Raw genomic sequence first — 19,849 nt, 5'->3', positions numbered from 1 at the left:
GACTGTGCCAAGAGTCATTTGAGAATAGATTGAACAAGGAGGAATTGAAATCAAAGACTGGAGGATTTGCGAAGGGAGGTTCATTGTGGGATCATATTGCATATATAGAAAAGAAGAGTGGGAAAACTTGGTGAACTTCCAGCTAATCTACTAAACTGATGGATTAGTTATTACTTTAATTCATTAGCTACGTTACTGCATTAGTTTAGTGTTAATTACGTTTAGCTTGTATTGAGAAAGGGGATACAAGTTTGGCATGAGATGTAGTAGAAGCTTGCCCAGACCCAGACACTACCATCAAAATAAAATTAGTGCGTATTTTAAACACTTCTGAAGAAAGAAGGTCTATCTTCCTTTCTAATTCTTCTCAGATTAATTGAATCCAGTGTTCTGTTTTCCTTTTCAATTGTTTGCACGTCACAAGTTTGAATTTTATTGCAGTTAAGTATCCGGTATTTAAGTGGAGAAGATTATAGGCAGTTCCCATTACCTATGGAGTTTCGCATTGTGCACCATGGCCCTCGAGGATTTCTCAGTTATAAGAAAGAAAGAAAAGCCAATGCCCGTGGGACATGTCTAGGGACATATTCATGGCACAATAATATACAGAAAGAGCAAGTTCTCCTCATACACATCCTTAATAAGTTTGATTAAATCAATTCCTATGCAAGTGGATATTCAATAGGGGTGTCAAATGGGCGGTTGGAACAGATTGGCCCAATCAAAATGGGGCGAGTGATAAATGGATTGACATTGATCAAAAGTTACTTTAAATTAAATGGGTTGAAATGGGTTGGGTCATGACCCGCCCAACTTGACCCAATTTTTTTGAAGGGTCTATTCTTTAGAAAACATTTTCATGGAAAATATTTTCTAGAAATACATTTTTCAAGAAAAATATTTTCGCGGATTTTTTGAAAATATTTTTGAGGAAAACTTTTTTCGTGATAAATATTTTCAAGCAAAACATTTTTTGTGAAAAATATTTCCCTTCATATCAAACACACTACAAACTTATAAGATACATGATACAAAAAAAGTGTATACATAATAAAAAGTAGAGTAAACTCAAGCAATAAACTCAAATTTAAGTAAATCTTAAAAAGAGGCTAAAATTGGGCTAAGTTGAAGATCACTTAAAGTGGGCTATGTTGGGTTGGGCTAAAAAACCAGAACGCGAAATTATCTTGTCAACCCATAAAATTTTGGGCGGGTTAGCGAAAATCACCTTTTGGGCCAAATTTGACACCCCTAATATTCAATATACGGTTGATGAACTTTAATAACCATCTTGATTTGGAATCTTTGAATTATGCTTCAGTATCTTTTAGAATCAGATCTTTAATAAAAAGATAAATTTCTAGATACATTTTTCCCCAAGTTTTTTTTTTTTTTTTTATATACATTTATGTACCTATAGTGAAGTTAAAATTGATCCCCTTTTCTTTGACCTTCTCATTAATACTATATTTAGCCTTTAGCCTACTGAATTTTCTTTTGAAATGATACTGGAGTCAACTACAATGTAAAAACCTAATTGAAAAAAAGACAGGATTACAATTGTGGGTGGGGGGGGGGGGGGGGGCGGCGCAATAATATAGACTTTCTCCTATTTTCAAGTTCTTGTGGTCCAAAAAACATTTTTGTCCATAGCAAGTCCCCTGGTATATATCAACACTAACTAAACACACTTTGATAGAACATTCATAGGATACAAGTAGGGTACCATTACCTATCTTCATGTTTATATGGTGTCTCTTAACACATCATAGTACTTTTAACACTAAACCTAGTGTTGTAGACTGAACAGAAGAGCACAACGCGGCGACTAGCTTATTAAGTAGGAGAGCGCATTCAATTTATAAAATTCTTACCAACTCTTCACAAAATCCATGTTGGACACAATTGGTTCGGTACAAATACAATTCTCCTACTTGAGGACCAACAACCTCGTTGTTCATGGCTGGCTTTCCTCATGGATCTAGGCAACTATTCTTGACATTCTACGCTCAAGATAGTCCACAATTCCAAGTCACGGTGGAATATAATTACTATACGTTGAATCGGAGAGTCAAACTTCAAAAACTGAAATAGATAGCCCAATCCAAAAACTATCTTAGTTAGTAGGAGAGCCCATTCAATCTATAAACCTCTCACCAATTGTCACGAAATCCATGTTGAGACTCAATTTGGTTCGTTATACTTGTCTTGTTTAAGCATCAACGACCAAGTTGTTCACGACTGACTTCCTTCTTGAATCTAGGCTACTACTTTCAACACTCTTAAGCTCGAAATAGGCCACAACTTTAAGTCATGGTAGACCACACTATGTTAATAATTGTTATAGGTTGAATAGGAGAGTCCAATCTAAAAGACTGATTTATGAGGTTGGATTTGAGAGTTGAGAGTGGTCCATTCATTCTAGAAATCCTATACCATCTTTTTCTAGTAGTTAATGTGAGACTCAATTGGTTTAATTACAAAAATGTAGGAATTTTGGACCGCTTCTTTGTAATTTGAATTTTGGACCACTTCTTTGTAATTTCATTCTTTTTTAAGCAACAGTGGGAAAAAAGATAACAAATTAATAAAAATAGTACCTCGAAATGCGACATTGATCTGGCTGTCGGAATCATGCAATTAGATTAGGTGAATAATGTTGAGAGAAATGGAATCTGACCATATAAATTTGAGACAACAAGTGAAGTCTCTGCTCTTTCCTGTCTTCTACTTTTTTTTAGTTTTAATGAAATCTTGTTTTTGTCTATTAGACCAGAGCTTTTGTCATTGGTTGGATATCAGAAAACAGACCTTTTTTCCTCTTAGTTAGCCTTTTTATACAAATGTATTAGCTGTTTGTGAGGTGAATTCAGAATTCAAAGTTTAACTAGTTTACAACGAGATTAATTTTTTTATAAGAAAAAATATTAAATTTATTTATGTGCTATCCGTCATTATGCCGAGGGTCTACAAGAACAACCTCTCTATCAAGGTAGGGGTAAGGTCTGGGTACACTCTACCCTACCCAGACCCCACTTTCTGGGATTTCACTGGGTATGTTTTTGTTATTTATGTACTATCCGTATTCGAGCAATTTTTTCCTCTATTGAACTTTTAGCTGGTTCAAATTTAGCTCAGCCCAATAATTCACCAATCCGTCATGAGAAGATATGACCCCTTTTGTATTTAAAAAATACCTGATTCGTAGATAAAAAAGACCCAAAATTTCTACTAGATCCCGTACACAAATATCCTCTTGGATAAATTAAATAACCACAATTACTAATACTTTGTGTAGCTTGGTCTTCTCAACCATCCACTCATTTTGTTTTCAACCTCCCGTTGTTTGTCTGATATTACCTACCGCTATTAGGAAGCAATCTCGTTTGTTGTTGTTGACTTCTAATGGAGCTCCATTTTGAGGGTAATTTCAAATCATAATCAGAAATTGAGGGATAAATGTGGACCTTTTTTTATCAAAGAACTCGGAAATGTGAGGTCCATCCATTTCACGTTGGAACTTCATTGATGGCAAGGTCAAATACGAGACGATTTGCTAAAATCAAAGGTATGAATGGATCAAAATTATATCTGATGACAAAATTGTGCAATTTCAAATAGTACATGAGCAAATTTGTATATGTATAAATAAATAATTTAAACCAAACCAAAGTGATGCATCCAGTTGAATTTACGAGGAAAAAAAAAAAAAAAGGCAGCTCGATGCCTAAAGAATCTAGCGTTCACGCGAGGGTTAGGAAAGGCGACTTCCAAAAAGTATTATGTAGGCGATCCTCTAAAAAAAGCATAAGTCGGCTGATTCCACGGCTCAAACCCGCAACGTTTAGGTCACACGGAAATAACGTTACCGTTACAACATTGCTCCAAAGCGTCCATTCAGTTAGAATCTCCAAAACTCGCCCTAAATTTGCATCTGATTATCTGCATTTCGCTCATGAAAATCAATTAGTATAAAACCACGTAGGTATGTTTGCCTTATGAACTAAAGGACCAACAATATTGTCTGAGAAGACACCACTATCTTTGTCATAATTTGGCTGTAATGTTTTACTTGTTGTCTCTGCATGTGTGTCTTTGTGGTGTATGTGTGTGGGGTTCAGTGGAATGTGGGCACAGAAGGAATAGTGTCACATTCGTATTCACAAATCAATAGTTCCAAATAACACTCTAATGTTAGTGTCACAATTTTCATTTGAGTTTGACACTAAAAAGCTGAAGCAAAGAAGAACCTCGACACTCGGGGACGGACCTAGTGCATTAGTTACGGTTTCGTCCAAACTCAACAGTTATGGTTTCAGATTTTGTATATGAGTTAGATAATTCATTAAATTCATATAAAAATAGATTTCGAACTTAATAAATCAAATAACTTATGATAGAATTCTGAACTCGAACTCATAAAATTCAAATTACGAATTCACCTCTATTGACACTTTATTTCCTCTTCGTTTTTTGTTGAAACTATAGCTTGTGGATCATTTCTAATAGATTTTGTCTCCCTTTTTTGCATCTCTTTAGGTGCACGTTTACTAGTTAGATATTGATACGGAAAATGTCGAAAAAAATAGTACACATGATAAATTTCTTTTTCTTTGAATATTTTACCTCATAACTTCGGTCAATTTCTGAGACGTGTAAGAGGAGGAACACGGAATATATATGTCAAAATTTTACATTTATTTTTGTTTGATCTTCATGTATAGGGTGAGACACTTGAAAAGAATGAATAGAAGCAATAGACTCACTCGACCAGAAAGTTTTGTTTTTCTTCCATCTTTGTAACCTTTCTTTTTCTTATTAAGTTAGCTTAACCTATCATTAAAGAATACAAAATAAGCTCTTTCTTTTCAAGTTAGTATTTTTGACTCATTTTGAAATATTAATTATTCGAAAGATTATATCCAAATTATTAATATCATTCTTGTCAATTTCATGATTTAATCCGCTCGTTCCATCTCACTTGTAGGGAAAATTGAGAAACTTCGATAGTACTTTCCTACACCACACACACAAAAAGAAAAGCACTTGAATGGTTCAAGATTGTCAATTGGAAAGGATTATATGGGATGGGGGATTCAATCTTTTAGTTGTTCTAAATCTGGTCCATATTTGATTTGGATCTCAAATTTGATATTCTCTTTAAAGAATTTTTTGAAAATAAGTGGACAAGATATTTGGTCAAAATCTCAACAACATATGGTGATGGAGGAGTTGTCAGTCTGAAAAAAATATATTATTATTTAATTTGGTAGATCCGACAAATGGATGAAGATTAATATGATTATTACTTACTATTGATTTGTGATTATTACTCCTACTTGAATAAGGGTGCTTATTGCACTAGCCTAGTTCATTAGTTGACCCGAAAAAAAAAAAAAAAAAAAAAAAGACAACCTGTTTATTTTGGCCAATCATTTGTGATCAGTATTCAAGAAATTAAAAGGCCATAATGTTGATGGATTAGTTATTAAAGCTAACAACTTTTATTTGCCTTAGGGATTAATCCAACAATTATTGTCTTAGTGTCTAAATCGTACTCCCTCCGTTTTAATTTATATGAACCCATTTGACTGGGCACGACATTTAAGAAAGAGAAAAGACTTTTGAAACTTGTGGTTCAAAATAAGCTTTGAAAATTTGTGTGGCTGTAAATCATTCATAAAGTGAATTTGTTTCCAAATTAGGAAAGAGGTCATTCATTTTGGCACGGACTAAAAAGGAAATAGGTTCAAACAAATTGAAACAGAGGGAGTATATATTAGTACTTACTGTTGGTACTTTGTATTCTTTATTGCTTTCTTTTCAAAAGTGATTAAAATGAGTAGACTAAAACCGGAATGAGTAAAGAATATTCAGCTTAACTTAATTAGATGCCTTTCACCCCTTGTTCTATTCATGCATATGCAACTTGATCATGTGCAAATTTTGGCAAGAAGTGTTTTCCTTTAATAAACCCTATACGATGTGATTAAATTAATCGAGACCTCAAAACATGTATAACTAGGGGGCGGAAAACTAGAAAAAAAAAATCCCATTGGTCATGCTTGTTTTGCCAAAAATTACAATTCCTATACAATAATAATATAAAAGAATATTTACATTATTACAAGGAGACAAAACTAAAGCTAGAAGATATAGCTATATCATGATAATAACAGTATGGTTGCCACTAAATGCTAAAATATGGCTTGTATATGGCCAGTAGTTTACCTAGTGCATACAAATTCCTACATATGTTGTAGTACATGATGCAAAATTGCAAATAAAATACATGAAATGTAGATTTAATTATTTAATTATATTTAGATTATAAGTGAACATAATTTCCTTCTCGAAAATCAAATACGGGTCAACTATGAATTTTGGTCAAAAACAATTAAATCTTGTCGTTATAATCTATTCTGTTTCCCCATTTCATCAAGTATTGAAAACCATTCCACCATGTGGGTACTGTTCCCTATGAATTTTTATTCTTATTTTCTACAATTTTGGAAATTATAAATGTTATTGATCTGTCCTCACTTCTACCCCACTCCGGGTTGGGGGAGGGGGGCACCCATGTTATGTAAATTTGGGCAATTTGTAGGATTGTCCTTCGCTAGGGTGGTCTTTAATTTTTGTCCCTTCGCTAAAAGTTCATAGATTTCGGGTTTGAACTCCCGCTCAGTCAAAAATTAAAAAAAAAAAATCGCAAGGCATAACCCCAACTTATGCCTGTTTCAAACTCTGGCTTAAGGGAAAAAAAAATTTACTGGAATTTTGCAAACCTCTAGCTTGAGGTCTAACTTTGGGCAAAAGTTAGGCCTTAAGGCAGACCTTTGCCTTAAGGCATAAGTTAGGGTCCAACTTATATCTTGCGAATCCAACTTATGCCCTGTGATTATTTGTTTTATTGAGCCTGGGTTCGAACGCAGGATCTCTGGGTGTTAAGCGAAGGGCAAATATTAAAGACCATCAATTTGAGGGACAAAAATTAAAGACCACCCCAAAAGAAGGGCAATCCGTGCAAAAAAATGTGTAAATTTCAAGAATATGGGACATTGATCAACAATCAATTTAAAATACAACTCCTTTTAAAGTATTAATTGTTTTGATAAATTAAATTCATTTCAAAATATTTGATAATTTATAAAATGATTGTGTAACGAATACTCATTTAATTAAGGTTATTGGATGTTCTTTTTAAGGATATCCAAAAGTTTTAAATGACATATAATATGAACGGGATGTTGCACTTCCTACCCTCCAATTTATATGTACTTTCATTATTTGGAAAGTAAATTTTTTTTTTTTTTTGTAGCCGTAAGTTTTTCACCTGTTCTTAGAGTAATCTAATTATAAATTTTTTAATTCATACTTATTTTTATCTAGTGTTAATTATGTGATTGTTATTTTTTTAAATAAAAAAGTTACATCTTAGTTGATCTCTCAAAAAAAGTGATGTATTGTTAGTTTTTATTTTTCATTCGGGATTCCATACAAGCATTGAGTCCTCTTATTAATTTGAATTTGCGTCGAGTAAAATCCATTATATGAGAATGCACTCTTGCTATAATTTTTTCGCTCTCGAACTCGAATCCCAGACTGCTGACTAAGGGTGTAAAAATGAAAGAAAAGAAAATGAGCATGAAAAGATAAAGATGATAAGCACTTGAGCAAAGAGTTGACGAACAATAAATTGTCTCTTCCTATTTGGGATTTCTCACCTTTTTGTTTTTTTAATTGTTGCAAAATAGAAGTGGTTGTTCTGTACTTTTACAGATGTTAAAGGGCTTTAATACTTCAATAAATGAAATTTTGGGCCCCATTGCAATTAAAAGATTATAAGCGTAGTAGCACTATGCCTACTACGCTATATTTAGTTTTTGTCCCCTTATTTTAAGCCAAAATTATCAACTTTCCCCTATTTATAAATCCACTAATTGGTCCAATTTCTCCATTTTAGCACCCACTATTAAAGAATATATATTTTCTTCCCAAACAATAAAAAGGAAGAAAAAGAGAAATGTTTTTTATACTATGAAAAGAGAAGTAGCAAAAATTGGTTGCAAATGGAGAAAGCTTTTAGAATTAAGTTTAGTTAGTGTTTAGAAAGAATTGAGGGAAAGTAATTGTTAGAATAATATGCCTTTAAAATTACAAAGGGAGAGTTAGACAAAAAAAATACGACATCTAAAACAATTTTATGGTATAATTGTATTTTCCCGAGAAGGATGCAAGAATAACTTGCTTATATGGCTTTTAAAAAAGCATTTATTATTTCATTTTTTTTCCTTTGAATAAAAACCTATGTAATTTTATGAAGAAATGAAAGTTCCATAAATACATGAACTTCCTTTTTCTATATATATGTTTTTTTTTTCCTTTTTTGATTTTGATCTCAACCAAAATCAAATTGTGATAATATCATGGTGATCCAAGTGGCATCTTTTTTATTAAATAAAATCGATCTCTAAGAATATTCCATAAGTGAGAGATACTAAAAGCTAACACAAACTCATTTTCCTTCAGTAAATAAAATTGTGATGGAGTGGTAAATATTTCTTCATCTTTAAAGGTTCAAGCCATGATTATGGAGTCACCTTTGTTAGAAAACGTTTTACCCCAATATGAGATTTCTCGACGCGAGTTCAAATTTAATTGTACCCCTTATAAGTGTCTGACACCGTATAGCAAGCCAACAAAAAAAATATTTTCCTACTTTCTTCCTCCTCTTTGTATCAATGCAATTACTCATTGCTTTTCTTCTATCCTTAGTTTCTCCTATTTAAACTTTCCGAATTTTTTTAGGCAGAAAGCTTACTGTGCTACCATTACTATTAGAGACACTCAAATAATTGTCAATATAATGTCAAACAACTATTACTTTCCTCAAAATTATTTATGTAATTCACATTTGCTAGTCAACTATATTTTTTAGATTAAAAACTATTTCTAGTTCATTTACACCAATAACAAGAAGGGGTAAGAAAAAAAAAAAAGCGAACATATTTATAAAGTTTGAATTTACACAGTGTTAAAGAGATTATCCAAGCAATATTTTGGTGGTATAAAAAAAGTCACTTCTAGTCTCAAATCAAGAAAAAGTTCAATCTTTCCAACATAAGTCAAACAACAACTAAGAGTAACTCCATATTTTCCATTGCATAGTTGCAACGGTAAGTAACGAATCATTTGTTCAACACATCTAATCAACTCATGTTATTCACTAATTTTACTAAAAATCTTAATTGTTGAAATGGCGATAAAGACCAAAGCATTTAATTAATTCTTTTAGATGGTAGTACTACAAATGCTTAAGAAAACATTTTCTTTGATACTAGTATACTACTCAAAATATATCTCATTAATTTTAGAAAGCAGAAGACAAACGTTACCAAAACTTATCGTCCCAATGTAAAGGATACTTTTGTCATTTCAAAGCACAGTACAGGTGCCAAACTCTGAAGCATATACCTGAAGTACATGCATAATATTTTATAAATCTTAATTTAAATAAAGAGTTAATAACAATATCGATCCCTTAATTACTGATAAATTATAATTTTAGTCATTATGGTATCTGATTAAGTAAAACTTAATCTTCAATTCATTAAAATATGCACTTTTGATCCTTTAATTTGCATATTTACAAATTTATCATAATTGCTTGTGAATATTCACAAATGAATATAATTAGGCGTAATTGTTCAACCTCACACATAGGAATTCTTGGATCGTGGACAACGTGATTCGCTTGACGGAAGGGAACAATACTTAGTGCCATAGAGAGAGCTTAGCGTAGCAGAGATAGTCGCTAAAGCTTGTTCTGTTAATTCATACTCCCTTCGTTCACTTTACTTGGCCACTATTTCAAAAATAGATTTTCATTTTTACTTGTCCACTTTCGCATATCAAGAGAAAATAATTTGTTTTTTCTGTTTTACCCTTAGCATTAATTACTCATTCCAAATCATTTTTCAAATCCAATACAATTATAAAATATTTCTTAAGGGTTGTGCAAAGTCCATAATGAACAAGTAAAAGTGAACGGAGGGAGTATTTGACTGGAATATAATCTTAAAAGTAGTTCAAATACAACAAACTTCCTACGTAAGAAAATAAAAACACACATGTCGATTAAACGAAATTTAAACGTAATTCGTCATATATCATAATAACAAAAATTTAAATTTATCAAATAACCAAGGGACCATCAATACTCTTCATATTTGATAACCAATCAAATACAACGTATTTACTACTCCCTCCGTTCACTTTTATTTGCTCATTATTCTAAAAATATATTTCAATTTTTTTTTGTCTACTTTCGCATATCAAGAGAAAAAAAATTCTTTTTCCTATTTTATCCTTAGCATTTTCCAAATCCATTAAGAAGTTATACACCAATTAATATGAGTATCATGATAAAACATGCACTTTATTTATTATTTCTTAGAGAATATACATAGTTTATAATGGACAAGTAAAAAAAATGAAGGTAATACATAAAGAACTAAAAGTACACATTTTGATTAACTGAAAGTTAAACGCTCTTCTTCGAATACCAAGAAAGTATTTTTAATTCATCAATAATTGAGGGACCAAAAACACAATCAACCTTTACATAAATATTCCTCCAACCTGTAATTTTCCAAAAAACTACCGTACCATAATAAAACCAAATAGTAAGTAATAAATACTATATCTTATAATCAATCTCTTCATTCAAACCAAATCTCTCCCTTTTTGACCAAAACAAAAAAAAAAGACCGAACTTTCTCTCTCTACTTTCTTCTTCCCTCTTTCTCTCTCTAAAATCACCGCCTTTCGCCGCTACTTTATAGTTTATATTATATAATTTTAATAACTATAGTCAAAAAAGGTGTAATTTTAACTTCTTTTTTTCTCTCCAAAAAAAAAAAAATCAATCTTTTTTTTGTCTACTTTTCATTAAAATCTCCATAAATTTGCTTCACTTTTTAGTTAACACAGTTAATTAACTACACTACAATACCCATTTCTCCATTTTCCCTTGTTTTGATCCAACGGCCACGATTCTCTGTGACTGTCAGCTTTTCTTTTTCATTTTATTTGTCTTCTCTACGTAAGTTTTTTCTTTCTGAACCATGCTTTTTTTAGTTGCTTCCTTCTAAAAATAGATTTATGTATGTATATATGAATGTATTTATGTAAACGGAATATATTAACGTTAACTAAATAACGCACTACTTTTTTTTTTTTTTTTTTTGGCATGCAATATGTACGTTATACTTTGGATAGTTTTGAATTATGGGTTGTTTTTATTTTCTTTAAATTTGTTTGATTTTGATTATACTTTGCTAGTTATACTCCAGGTTCCATTTTTGTTAATGGGTATTGAAAAAGATTTGTTTTTTTCATCTTTATGTAAAGTTTTTTTTTTTTTTTTGTTAGTTACATGCATTGGAAATGATCAATTTTTATTGGATTTGTGTGATTTAGTGGATTATATTAGTAAAGAATGAGTTGGTTTTTGGTTAATTTGAATATGATTTATAACAGGGATTTGGTGTTCTTATTGTGCTAACAGTTAACTTTAAATTCTTCAAATTTGTTTGATTTTTTGCTTTGCTAGTTACAAACCAATTTCCATTTTTGTTTCTGGGTATTGAAAAAGATTTGGTTTTATTCATTTCTTTTGTTAAGTTTTTTTTTTTTTTTTTTTTTTGGTTACATGCATTGGAAATGATCAATTTTGATTGGAATTGTGTGATTTAGTGGATTATATTAGTAAAGAATTAGTTTTTTTTTTTTTTTTGGGGTTAATTGGCATCACAAATATGATTTACAACAGTAATTGCACTAACAGTCAATTGTAAATTCTTTAACTAAAGAGGTTACTTTGGTGAGTAAGTTGTATTGCATTAGCTTATTTCTTTGTTAACTTTAGGGACTACTAGATTTTAAATTTTGGTCATTCTTTATTTTGCTGGAGAAGGTTTATACTCATAGAAGCTGAATATAGTTCAAGATTCATTTACTAGGAAACAATTTTTATGTTAATTTTGGAGTTTCTCTTTAATTCTGTCTGCTTCTATATCTTTAAGGTCAAATTGTGACATGAATAGCAAAGTAAAACCTTGAAGAGCAAAGAGTTATGTGTTTGTAAATCACCTTTTCTTTCAGTAATTTAAAACATTTGTAGGCATGAGATTTGTTTGGACCCCTTTACTTATTCCTATCTTTACTTGCAAATTTCCTTTAGATTGTGTTTGCTTTACCATTTTCAAGAAAAAGATTGTGTTTGCTTTTCTTATACTTCCCTTCTTCTTTATCCTCCTGTTGCTGAAGGAAGTCTACTTACTCTTCTAGGATATGCAGTAATAATTTAGTTTTCATAAGTTTGTAGTATATCTTGCCGAGGGTCTGCCGGAAACCAAGGTAGGGGTAAGTTCTGCACTCTACCCTCCCCAGACCCCACTTTGTGGGATTTCACTGGGTATGTTGTTGTTGTAAGTTTGTAGTATTTCTGAAGGTACCTTTGATAAAATATATTGTCATTAAATGGCTTCTTTTAAATGTTTTCATTATTTTACACTCCTAAAATCACTATATCAATTGGTAATTAAAGTCCCATTTATCTTTTTTGTGCAGTGAAAAGCTGAAGAGGCTGAATTCTAGCAGACTAGGCCTATGGGGCCTAATGGGCATAGAAAGGGTAACAAAAGGAATTCTATTACCGTTCAAAATGGTGATATTAGCACATTGAATATCGATGATGAGTTGGATCCATGGACTGCCTGGGCGAACAAACCTCACACTATTACTTTGTTACTTGTTGGTGCATGTTTACTCATGTAAGTTTCTTAATGAACATGCTCTCCTATTCTTAGTAAAATAGTTCCTCTGAACAACTTCTCTTGGAGTATGAGGGAATTTATTTTTTTGGATAAGTGACTCGGAATATGAGGGGATTCTTAGGATTCTTAGGAGCCGTTTTGCCTCATGTTTGATTATGAAATTTTGAAATCCAACTTGGAATTGGATTCCAAATTTGGGAAAGTGCTCCAAACCTGTTTTCCAACTCCATCTTCATAAATTCCAAATAATGTGCTCTTTTTTCTCCTTTGCAAATAGTATAACCAAACATAACTCTGTAATCCCAACTTCATAAATTCCAAATAAAGTGAAAAATATTTGGAATCTATGGCCAAACGCCTACTTAAAAGAAATCTAAGTTCTTGTGTCATTTCTTCTGTTTTTCAGATGTCCATACGGTATTCTGTGTCGTCAATGTATAGTATTGTCTGATATTTAATCTACTTGTTTTGGTATGATATGACTCGCTAGAGTACTAGGATTACGAATGGAAGCTTTAGACCACTGCTTTTTTTATGTCCAAGAAACACCAATCTCAGCTGCGAAAGTGAGTTGGAATTTTTTTTACTTGTATATGTTCTCTCCTTTTATCTGAGATCCTGCATTTGGAGCCTCGCATGGTTCCTCATGGAAAGGTCCAATTACTTTAGATTCAACATAATTTGGCGATTCTAATGCTAGAACTGATATATGAGTGCATAATAAAGAAATAACGGAAGGACAAATAAACTAAAATAATATGAATTATACTCTTCGGTACCCCTTTTGACTGAGAAGACATTTTTAAGACACTTAGAACATTGCATGCTGTCAAGATGTTCTTGTGGATGATATAGATACAGATACCTGAGTGTTTTATGCCTGAGAAATCTGTCTGGAGCTAATCTTTAGGAGCTACTGCAACCTTTGAAACTCAGGGATAATCACCACGCCCCTCTACCCTTGTCCACTTAAATACCAGGCTTAGTTCACATGCGCTGGTTCGTACCTCTGACCCAAGTCACAACTCACAAGTCCCTCAACCTTTCCGACTTAAACTAACCCCTGGGGCCTACTGAGTTTTGCATTATACATTTTGGATATCTAGAAACTTCTCTTGATAATGTGATTGCTGATGTAGCCACATTTACATACACTTGGTATAAATTGTCAATTACAAGATTTCACTTGGATAGTTCGCGCAAGGCCTTCAATCTCATTGTTTGGTTGTAGTGCTCTATCTTTCTCTGTTAATTTTTGGCCATATGTTTATACCTTGTGATTCGTTCTCTTTCTTCTTCTTCTTCTTCTTCTTCTTCTTCTTCTTCTTCTCTGTGCAATATTTTGCCATAGAGAGTTCGAATTTTACCTTCTAACCATTATCGTATATTAAAAATGAAGGGAAAATCACCTATTGTTTTCGTTGCTGAATAAAATTTAGGTAGATTTTTTTTATTTTCCTATTTTTCCTTTTGGTGATCATTCTATAAAAGGTCTCTTCTTTTTGGGAATATGTAAGACAAAATTCTTATAATTGACCTGAATCAAAAACCAAAAGGAAAATCCTTGCTCTTAACGTTTTTTGAAGTCTTGTTGATCCCATGCTTTGGCGGTGTAAAGCATGTCCAAAGTTAGATATGATGCCATGCTCGTTACTGATTGTTAAGTCCTTCAATGCTATTTTGCTCGCATGAGGTTTTTCCTAATATTCTACAGCCAATGTAATCATAGTTGAAGAGTCTCGCTATGTTCTAATGTGTTTGGGGTCTTACTAAGTTTGAGTTTTTTGGGCCGTGTGGAGGAAAAGAACTATAGGTCCTTTGAGTATAAAAATGGAGCCAACTTTTGTTTCAAATGTAGGGTTTTGTAGTTGTTAAAATCTTGGTGTAAATTGTCTTTTGATAGTGATGTAAACTCCATTTCTGATTTCATACACTCATTACAAGTTAAAGAAGGTTGAAATCCTTTGCTGTACGTACGAGTTATGACGCACCCAGTTGGTGCAGGTTTTATGGAATTTCTCATTTGTCAAATTTTGGTTGTTGCAAACAAAAGCACATGCGAGACTTCAATTAGGGTGCCTTTCTATTTACTTGCTAACTAGTCGTTCCTTTCTTTTAGTTTTGCTTGCTATTACGAAGTTTTCCTATTTTGTAAAGCCAATAATTGTATTTTCTTTGACTTTGCTTAATCAAAAAAAAAAATAATTGTATTTTCTTTGACTTTCTTATAACTCATGATTGCAGTTGGGCAAGTGGAGTTCTCAATCCACAAAACACTTCTTCCGGTGATATTGTGGCATCTGTGAAAAGGTGCGCACTTTTTGTTTCTCTCTCTGTTCCATTTTATGCGGCACTGTAACTATTTAGGAATCAAAATAGGTTATTCTTTTACCACAAGTTTATTAATTATTTTTTAAAATATTTTGAATGATCAACTATTGTGACTTATAGACTTCTCGTGTAGCTTCTAAGTATTTAAAATTTATTTTAAAAAAACTTGAATCTATGTCCGGATTTACACTGAAATTAAGTAGTTGACTCTTCTGCTCCAAACCCTGCCACATGAAATGAAATGGAGTGAGTATTATGGTTCTGTCTTATATTTTTACTTATCAGGAAAAAGAAAAAGAAAAAAAAAAATCCCTTTTCTTCATAATGTTCATGACAATGAAAGTTTTTTTTTCTTCTTCCCTGTTAGGGGTGTTTGGGCTATGATTGCGGTGTATCTTGCTTACTCTTTGCTGCAAGTCCCCTCGACGTAAGTAGCTGCTTTACCTCCTCCTCCTCCCCCCACCCCCTCTCTCTCTTGGGGGGTCTTATTGAGTTCTTATGTGTTTTGCATATTTTTGGTTAAAATTGTTTTTAATTTTTTATAGCTCAAAATAGGAGTTGGTGGTTACTGGTGTTTATGGCGGACAGTTTTTGATATGTAATTGATGAAAATGATCCTTTTAAAAAAACTACCAATGCTGGAGCACATTTGTTTCATTTATATTTTATTTATTGAGTGTTATCTCCACTTTTATTTTTCTACTTGTTGAACAGGAATAAAGTATCTTATTTATTTGCTTTTTGGTTGTGAACGTGCTAGAATGAGTTATCTTTTTAACTCCTCTTTGGTTAGTCAACTAAGTTGTTTATTTCTTGTAGGCTTTGAATGTGAGGTTGAGAGTTCACCTTCTTTTTTCCTCCTCCTGGCATGAAATTACGTTGCCATAAGTATTTAAATTTTTGGACTATAGTCTTTTACCATATTTATATTTGAGGTTCTTCATTACAGGGTGCTCATTAGGCCACATCCTGCCATTTGGCGCCTGGTTCATGGAATGGCTGTCATTTACCTTGTTGCTTTGACGTTTTTGCTTTTTCAGGTGAGTTGGTTAGCGGAATTCTTATTTCCCAAGTGTATAAATGAATAAAATGATTCAATCGTTATGTTTCGTAGCTTCAGTTTCCTTTCTGATATCCAATCAAGTTATAGTTCAGCCATTCCATTGTTGTTGGGCGATATTAATACTTTGTTGTCTGTTCCTCAGAAGCGGGATGATGCTCAGCAATTTATGAGATATCTGCATCCTGATCTTGGTATTGGTAAGAATTTTGGCCTGTTTGTCGTAGCAGTTTTGAGTGAACCAGTTCATTAAATTTAGAGAAATTGACATAAATAGCTGCCCACCAAAATAATAGCCAGCAAATGTATATTTTTTTGTATATTAATGTATAATATACATAACAGATACATTTTTGATACATAATAGTGTATATTTTTTGTATATATGGGCAACGAATGTAATTATTTTTGGCTGACAGGGAAAATGTGTAACTTGCCCTAAACTTTTGCCGTTTATCTGCTTTGCCATGTGAGTTACAGCTTAAACCTAGTTTAACTTACAATGCAGAGCTACCTGAAAGATCCTATGGTGGTGATTGCAGAATCTACGTAGCTGAAATTCCCACAAACAGGTTTAAGAATCTTTATGTATGATATCTTCTTTCACAATCTTTTTACCCTTTGTATTTGTTTTTCCAAAATCTTGTATTGCTTTCTTGGACAAGCTGCTGGACTCTGCACCCGCTCTGATTGCATATTTGCTTTGTAGGACACACTGTTTGATGAGTTTGTTTTGGCTCATATCATAGGGTGGTGGGGAAAGGCCATCATGATTCGTAATCAGCCTCTTTTGTGGGTTTTATCCATTGGATTCGAGTTGATGGAGGTCAGAGCCTCTCTCAGCTTTTTGTTTTCCAATTGAGAGCAGTTCAGTATTTTCCATCCTCGTTAAACTTTTATGTTTTCAGCTTACCTTCCGCCACATGTTACCAAACTTCAACGAGTGTTGGTGGGACAGCATTATTCTTGACATATTGATCTGCAACTGGTTCGGTGAGAATCTTGAAGCCATTGCCTTGCGCGTTCATAAACTTTACATTCTTGACATGGTTACAGCAAATTGATCTCATATTCTCGACTGTTAATCTGTTAGAGTGTTTGGTTTCCCAAACATGTGTCGTATTATAATGTGCTCCCTACATTCCAATTTATGTGACACTCTTTCCTTTTTAGTCGGTCCCAAAAAGAATGACATCTTTCCATATATAGTACTCCCTCCGTCCCAATTTAAGTGTCTTAGTTCGACTGGACACGGAGTTTAAGAAATATAGGGAGACTTTTCAATCTTGTGGTTCTAAATTAATGTGTGTAATGTACTAAAATGTCCATTGAATTTTGTGGTTTGAAAGTTGCCATGTATGGTGTTTGAATTGTCAACTTACTAAATATAGAAAGAGTCACTCTACCAAAAAGGAAGGTAACAATTTAATTTCAAACTTCCCATTTTACCCTTAATGAAATGATTTATAGCCACAATTTTTTTTAATTATAGACTACAAGTTTCAAAAGTCTTTCTTCCTCTTTGAACTCCGTGCCCAGTCAAACACCTTCACATAAAGTAGTGGGACTGAGGAAGTAACACTGTCGTTTGGATGGGCTGGTGTCTCAATTTCCATCCATTTCTAGTCAATCAAAGGGTTTAATGTGCAATTGCTTGCCTGTTGAGGTGCTTGTTCTTTTGAGTTCTGAAAAACATTTCCAGATTGATATAGTTCATCACATTTATCATTGAAGTTGTTTCTTTTAATTTGGTCTGCTGTGAATTTACAATATGTTGAGGTACAGTATTGCTTCTGGTGGAGTAAAAAGTGGTTGTATAACCTGGTAAATAGGGACCAATGCTGAAAGGAAGAGTTAATTGTGGGAAGGAGAAAGTATGTTGATTTTTGCCTTCAGGTTGTGACAGTGCTTCCCCATCCCCCCTGAACCTTTCAGAAGAAAATTTTGATATTGACTTAAATAGCTAGGTTATGGGTTTCTGGCAATCAATGTGAATATTGTTTTTGTTTTTGCTTTTGCTTTTATTTGTCGTAAGGAATACAAGGAATAGTCATGATTATAAAACATTGAATTCCATATTTTCTGCATATTTTACTCTCTGGTTTAAGTCTGTTAACCTTTTTGATTGCTTATGCAGGTATATGGGCTGGAATGCGCACTGTTCGGTATTTTGACGGAAAAACATATGAGTGGGTTGGTATAAGCAGGCAACCAAATATCATGGGCAAGGTATGTCCTGTTAACTGCTATGTTGTAAAATCTGTTCGGTTTTTGAGGAATATCAGATATGCTAGGTTGCATTATACATGTCCGGTACAGCTTATGGTAGCATGCGACAGATGGCTTAATTATTAAACACGTAAACTTCTTTTTTTGTTTTTGTTTTGTTTTATTATAGGTCAAGCGAACACTTGGACAATTTACTCCAGCACATTGGGATAAAGATGAATGGCATCCCCTTCTAGGTCCATGGCGGTTTATTCAAGTCCTCAGTCTCTGTGTCGTATTCTTGACTGTGGAGTTAAATACATTCTTCTTAAAGTTCTGTCTTTGGATTCCTCCAAGAAATCCTCTTATAGTGTATAGGTTGGTTTTCTGGTGGTTAATTGCGTTACCAACAATCCGCGAGTACAATTCTTACCTACAGGATAGGTATGTCCTACCGATAACATTACAAAGTAAGATGTGTACTATTTCCAATTTTTCTTAATTTCTCACTTTTACGTTTACTACAATCATATTCAGAAAACTGGTGAAAAAGGTGGGAGCATTTTGTTGGCTTTCACTGGCGATCTGCATTGTTGAGCTCCTAATCTGCATCAAGTTTGGACATGGTACGTACGCCATTATGAATTTTCATTTCAAGAGTATGTTGATTATTTCATGTTATTTTTACTTAAATGGAGCGACGTGACAATGATGATTCATAAAACTGACCCCTACTTGCTCGGATTAACGTTTAACTATTTTCCACTTGATGTTTGGCCCCTTCTTTCAGGATTATTTCCGAACCCAATGCCGAAATGGGTGGTTATTTTATGGTCATGTATCGGCACTGGCCTTCTGATATCGTTGGCTGCATGGTCGTGGCATTTACATAGAACGATGAGGAGAAAACGCGTTTGAGTTGCCCTTTGCAGTTCCTGGCCCAGTCATTCTTTATTCCTTTGCTTTCTGGGTAGAGTCAACCATGTTGTAAATACCCATTACCTTGTAACTGTATATGCTTTGCTTTGCTTTGCTTTTTTAGGTTAGATATATTACAGTTTAAACATGTAGTGGGCATCAATTCTTTTTCAATAGGTTAAAGGTTGTCCTTTGTTTGTTGAGCTGCAATATTGCTGCCTCAGTTTTCCAGGTTTATTTCAGTTTATACGGGGTGTTGAAATATTGCCAGTTCTTTCTATGCATTTTATATGGTACAATTTTTACAACATATTAGCCTCTGTACGACTGGAGAGGTAAGGAAAAGAAAAGAGAGCGAACACTATTTTTTTTGGTTTCCCACCCAGTGTGGTAACCGCACCGCTTTGGAGCTTCAAGTAATTCGGATTTTGTAACCGCACCGCTTTGGAGCTTCAAGTAATTCGGATTTTTGCTGCGTAAGGCTCATTAG

The 19,849-nt window shown here is 33.2% G+C and overlaps 1 protein-coding gene across 4 annotated transcripts; it reads left to right on the top strand.

Moving 5' to 3' along the window:
* Positions 1 to 10,738: 10,738 nt before the first annotated feature.
* LOC132067602 (CDP-diacylglycerol--serine O-phosphatidyltransferase 1-like) lies at positions 10,739 to 19,669 on the top strand. Of its 4 annotated transcripts, none has more exons than XM_059460876.1 (13): positions 10,739 to 10,885; positions 12,637 to 12,839; positions 15,087 to 15,152; positions 15,541 to 15,600; positions 16,123 to 16,213; positions 16,379 to 16,433; positions 16,742 to 16,821; positions 16,943 to 17,059; positions 17,142 to 17,226; positions 18,371 to 18,462; positions 18,632 to 18,885; positions 18,979 to 19,067; positions 19,232 to 19,669. In XM_059460876.1, the coding sequence occupies exons 2-13, from the start codon at positions 12,676 to 12,678 to the stop codon at positions 19,357 to 19,359; spliced, it is 1,281 nt and encodes a 426-aa protein (XP_059316859.1). In that variant the 5' UTR covers positions 10,739 to 10,885; positions 12,637 to 12,675; the 3' UTR covers positions 19,360 to 19,669. The 4 variants fall into 4 exon arrangements, with proteins under 4 accessions (XP_059316859.1, XP_059316857.1, XP_059316860.1 ...); XM_059460874.1 differs by lacking the exon at positions 10,739 to 10,885 and adding an exon at positions 10,896 to 11,107; XM_059460877.1 differs by lacking the exon at positions 10,739 to 10,885 and adding an exon at positions 11,152 to 11,168.
* Positions 19,670 to 19,849: the final 180 nt, after the last annotated feature.

The sequence above is a fragment of the Lycium ferocissimum genome, chromosome 8 (assembly GCF_029784015.1).
Source record: "Lycium ferocissimum isolate CSIRO_LF1 chromosome 8, AGI_CSIRO_Lferr_CH_V1, whole genome shotgun sequence".
NCBI classification, from domain to species: Eukaryota; Viridiplantae; Streptophyta; class Magnoliopsida; order Solanales; family Solanaceae; genus Lycium; species Lycium ferocissimum.
Note: the sequence above shows the minus strand (reverse complement) of the source record. Positions and strands in the feature narration are given on the sequence as shown.

Coding starts and splice junctions, on each gene's coding strand:
- LOC132067602 (XM_059460876.1), top strand. CDS start 12,676: ATGGGGCCTAATGGGCATAGAAAGGGTAACAAAAGGAATTCTATTACC. Junction 15,601..16,122: donor TTGCTGCAAGTCCCCTCGAC/GTAAGTAGCTGC, acceptor TCTTCATTACAG/GGTGCTCATTAGGCCACATC. Junction 18,463..18,631: donor AACCAAATATCATGGGCAAG/GTATGTCCTGTT, acceptor GTTTTATTATAG/GTCAAGCGAACACTTGGACA.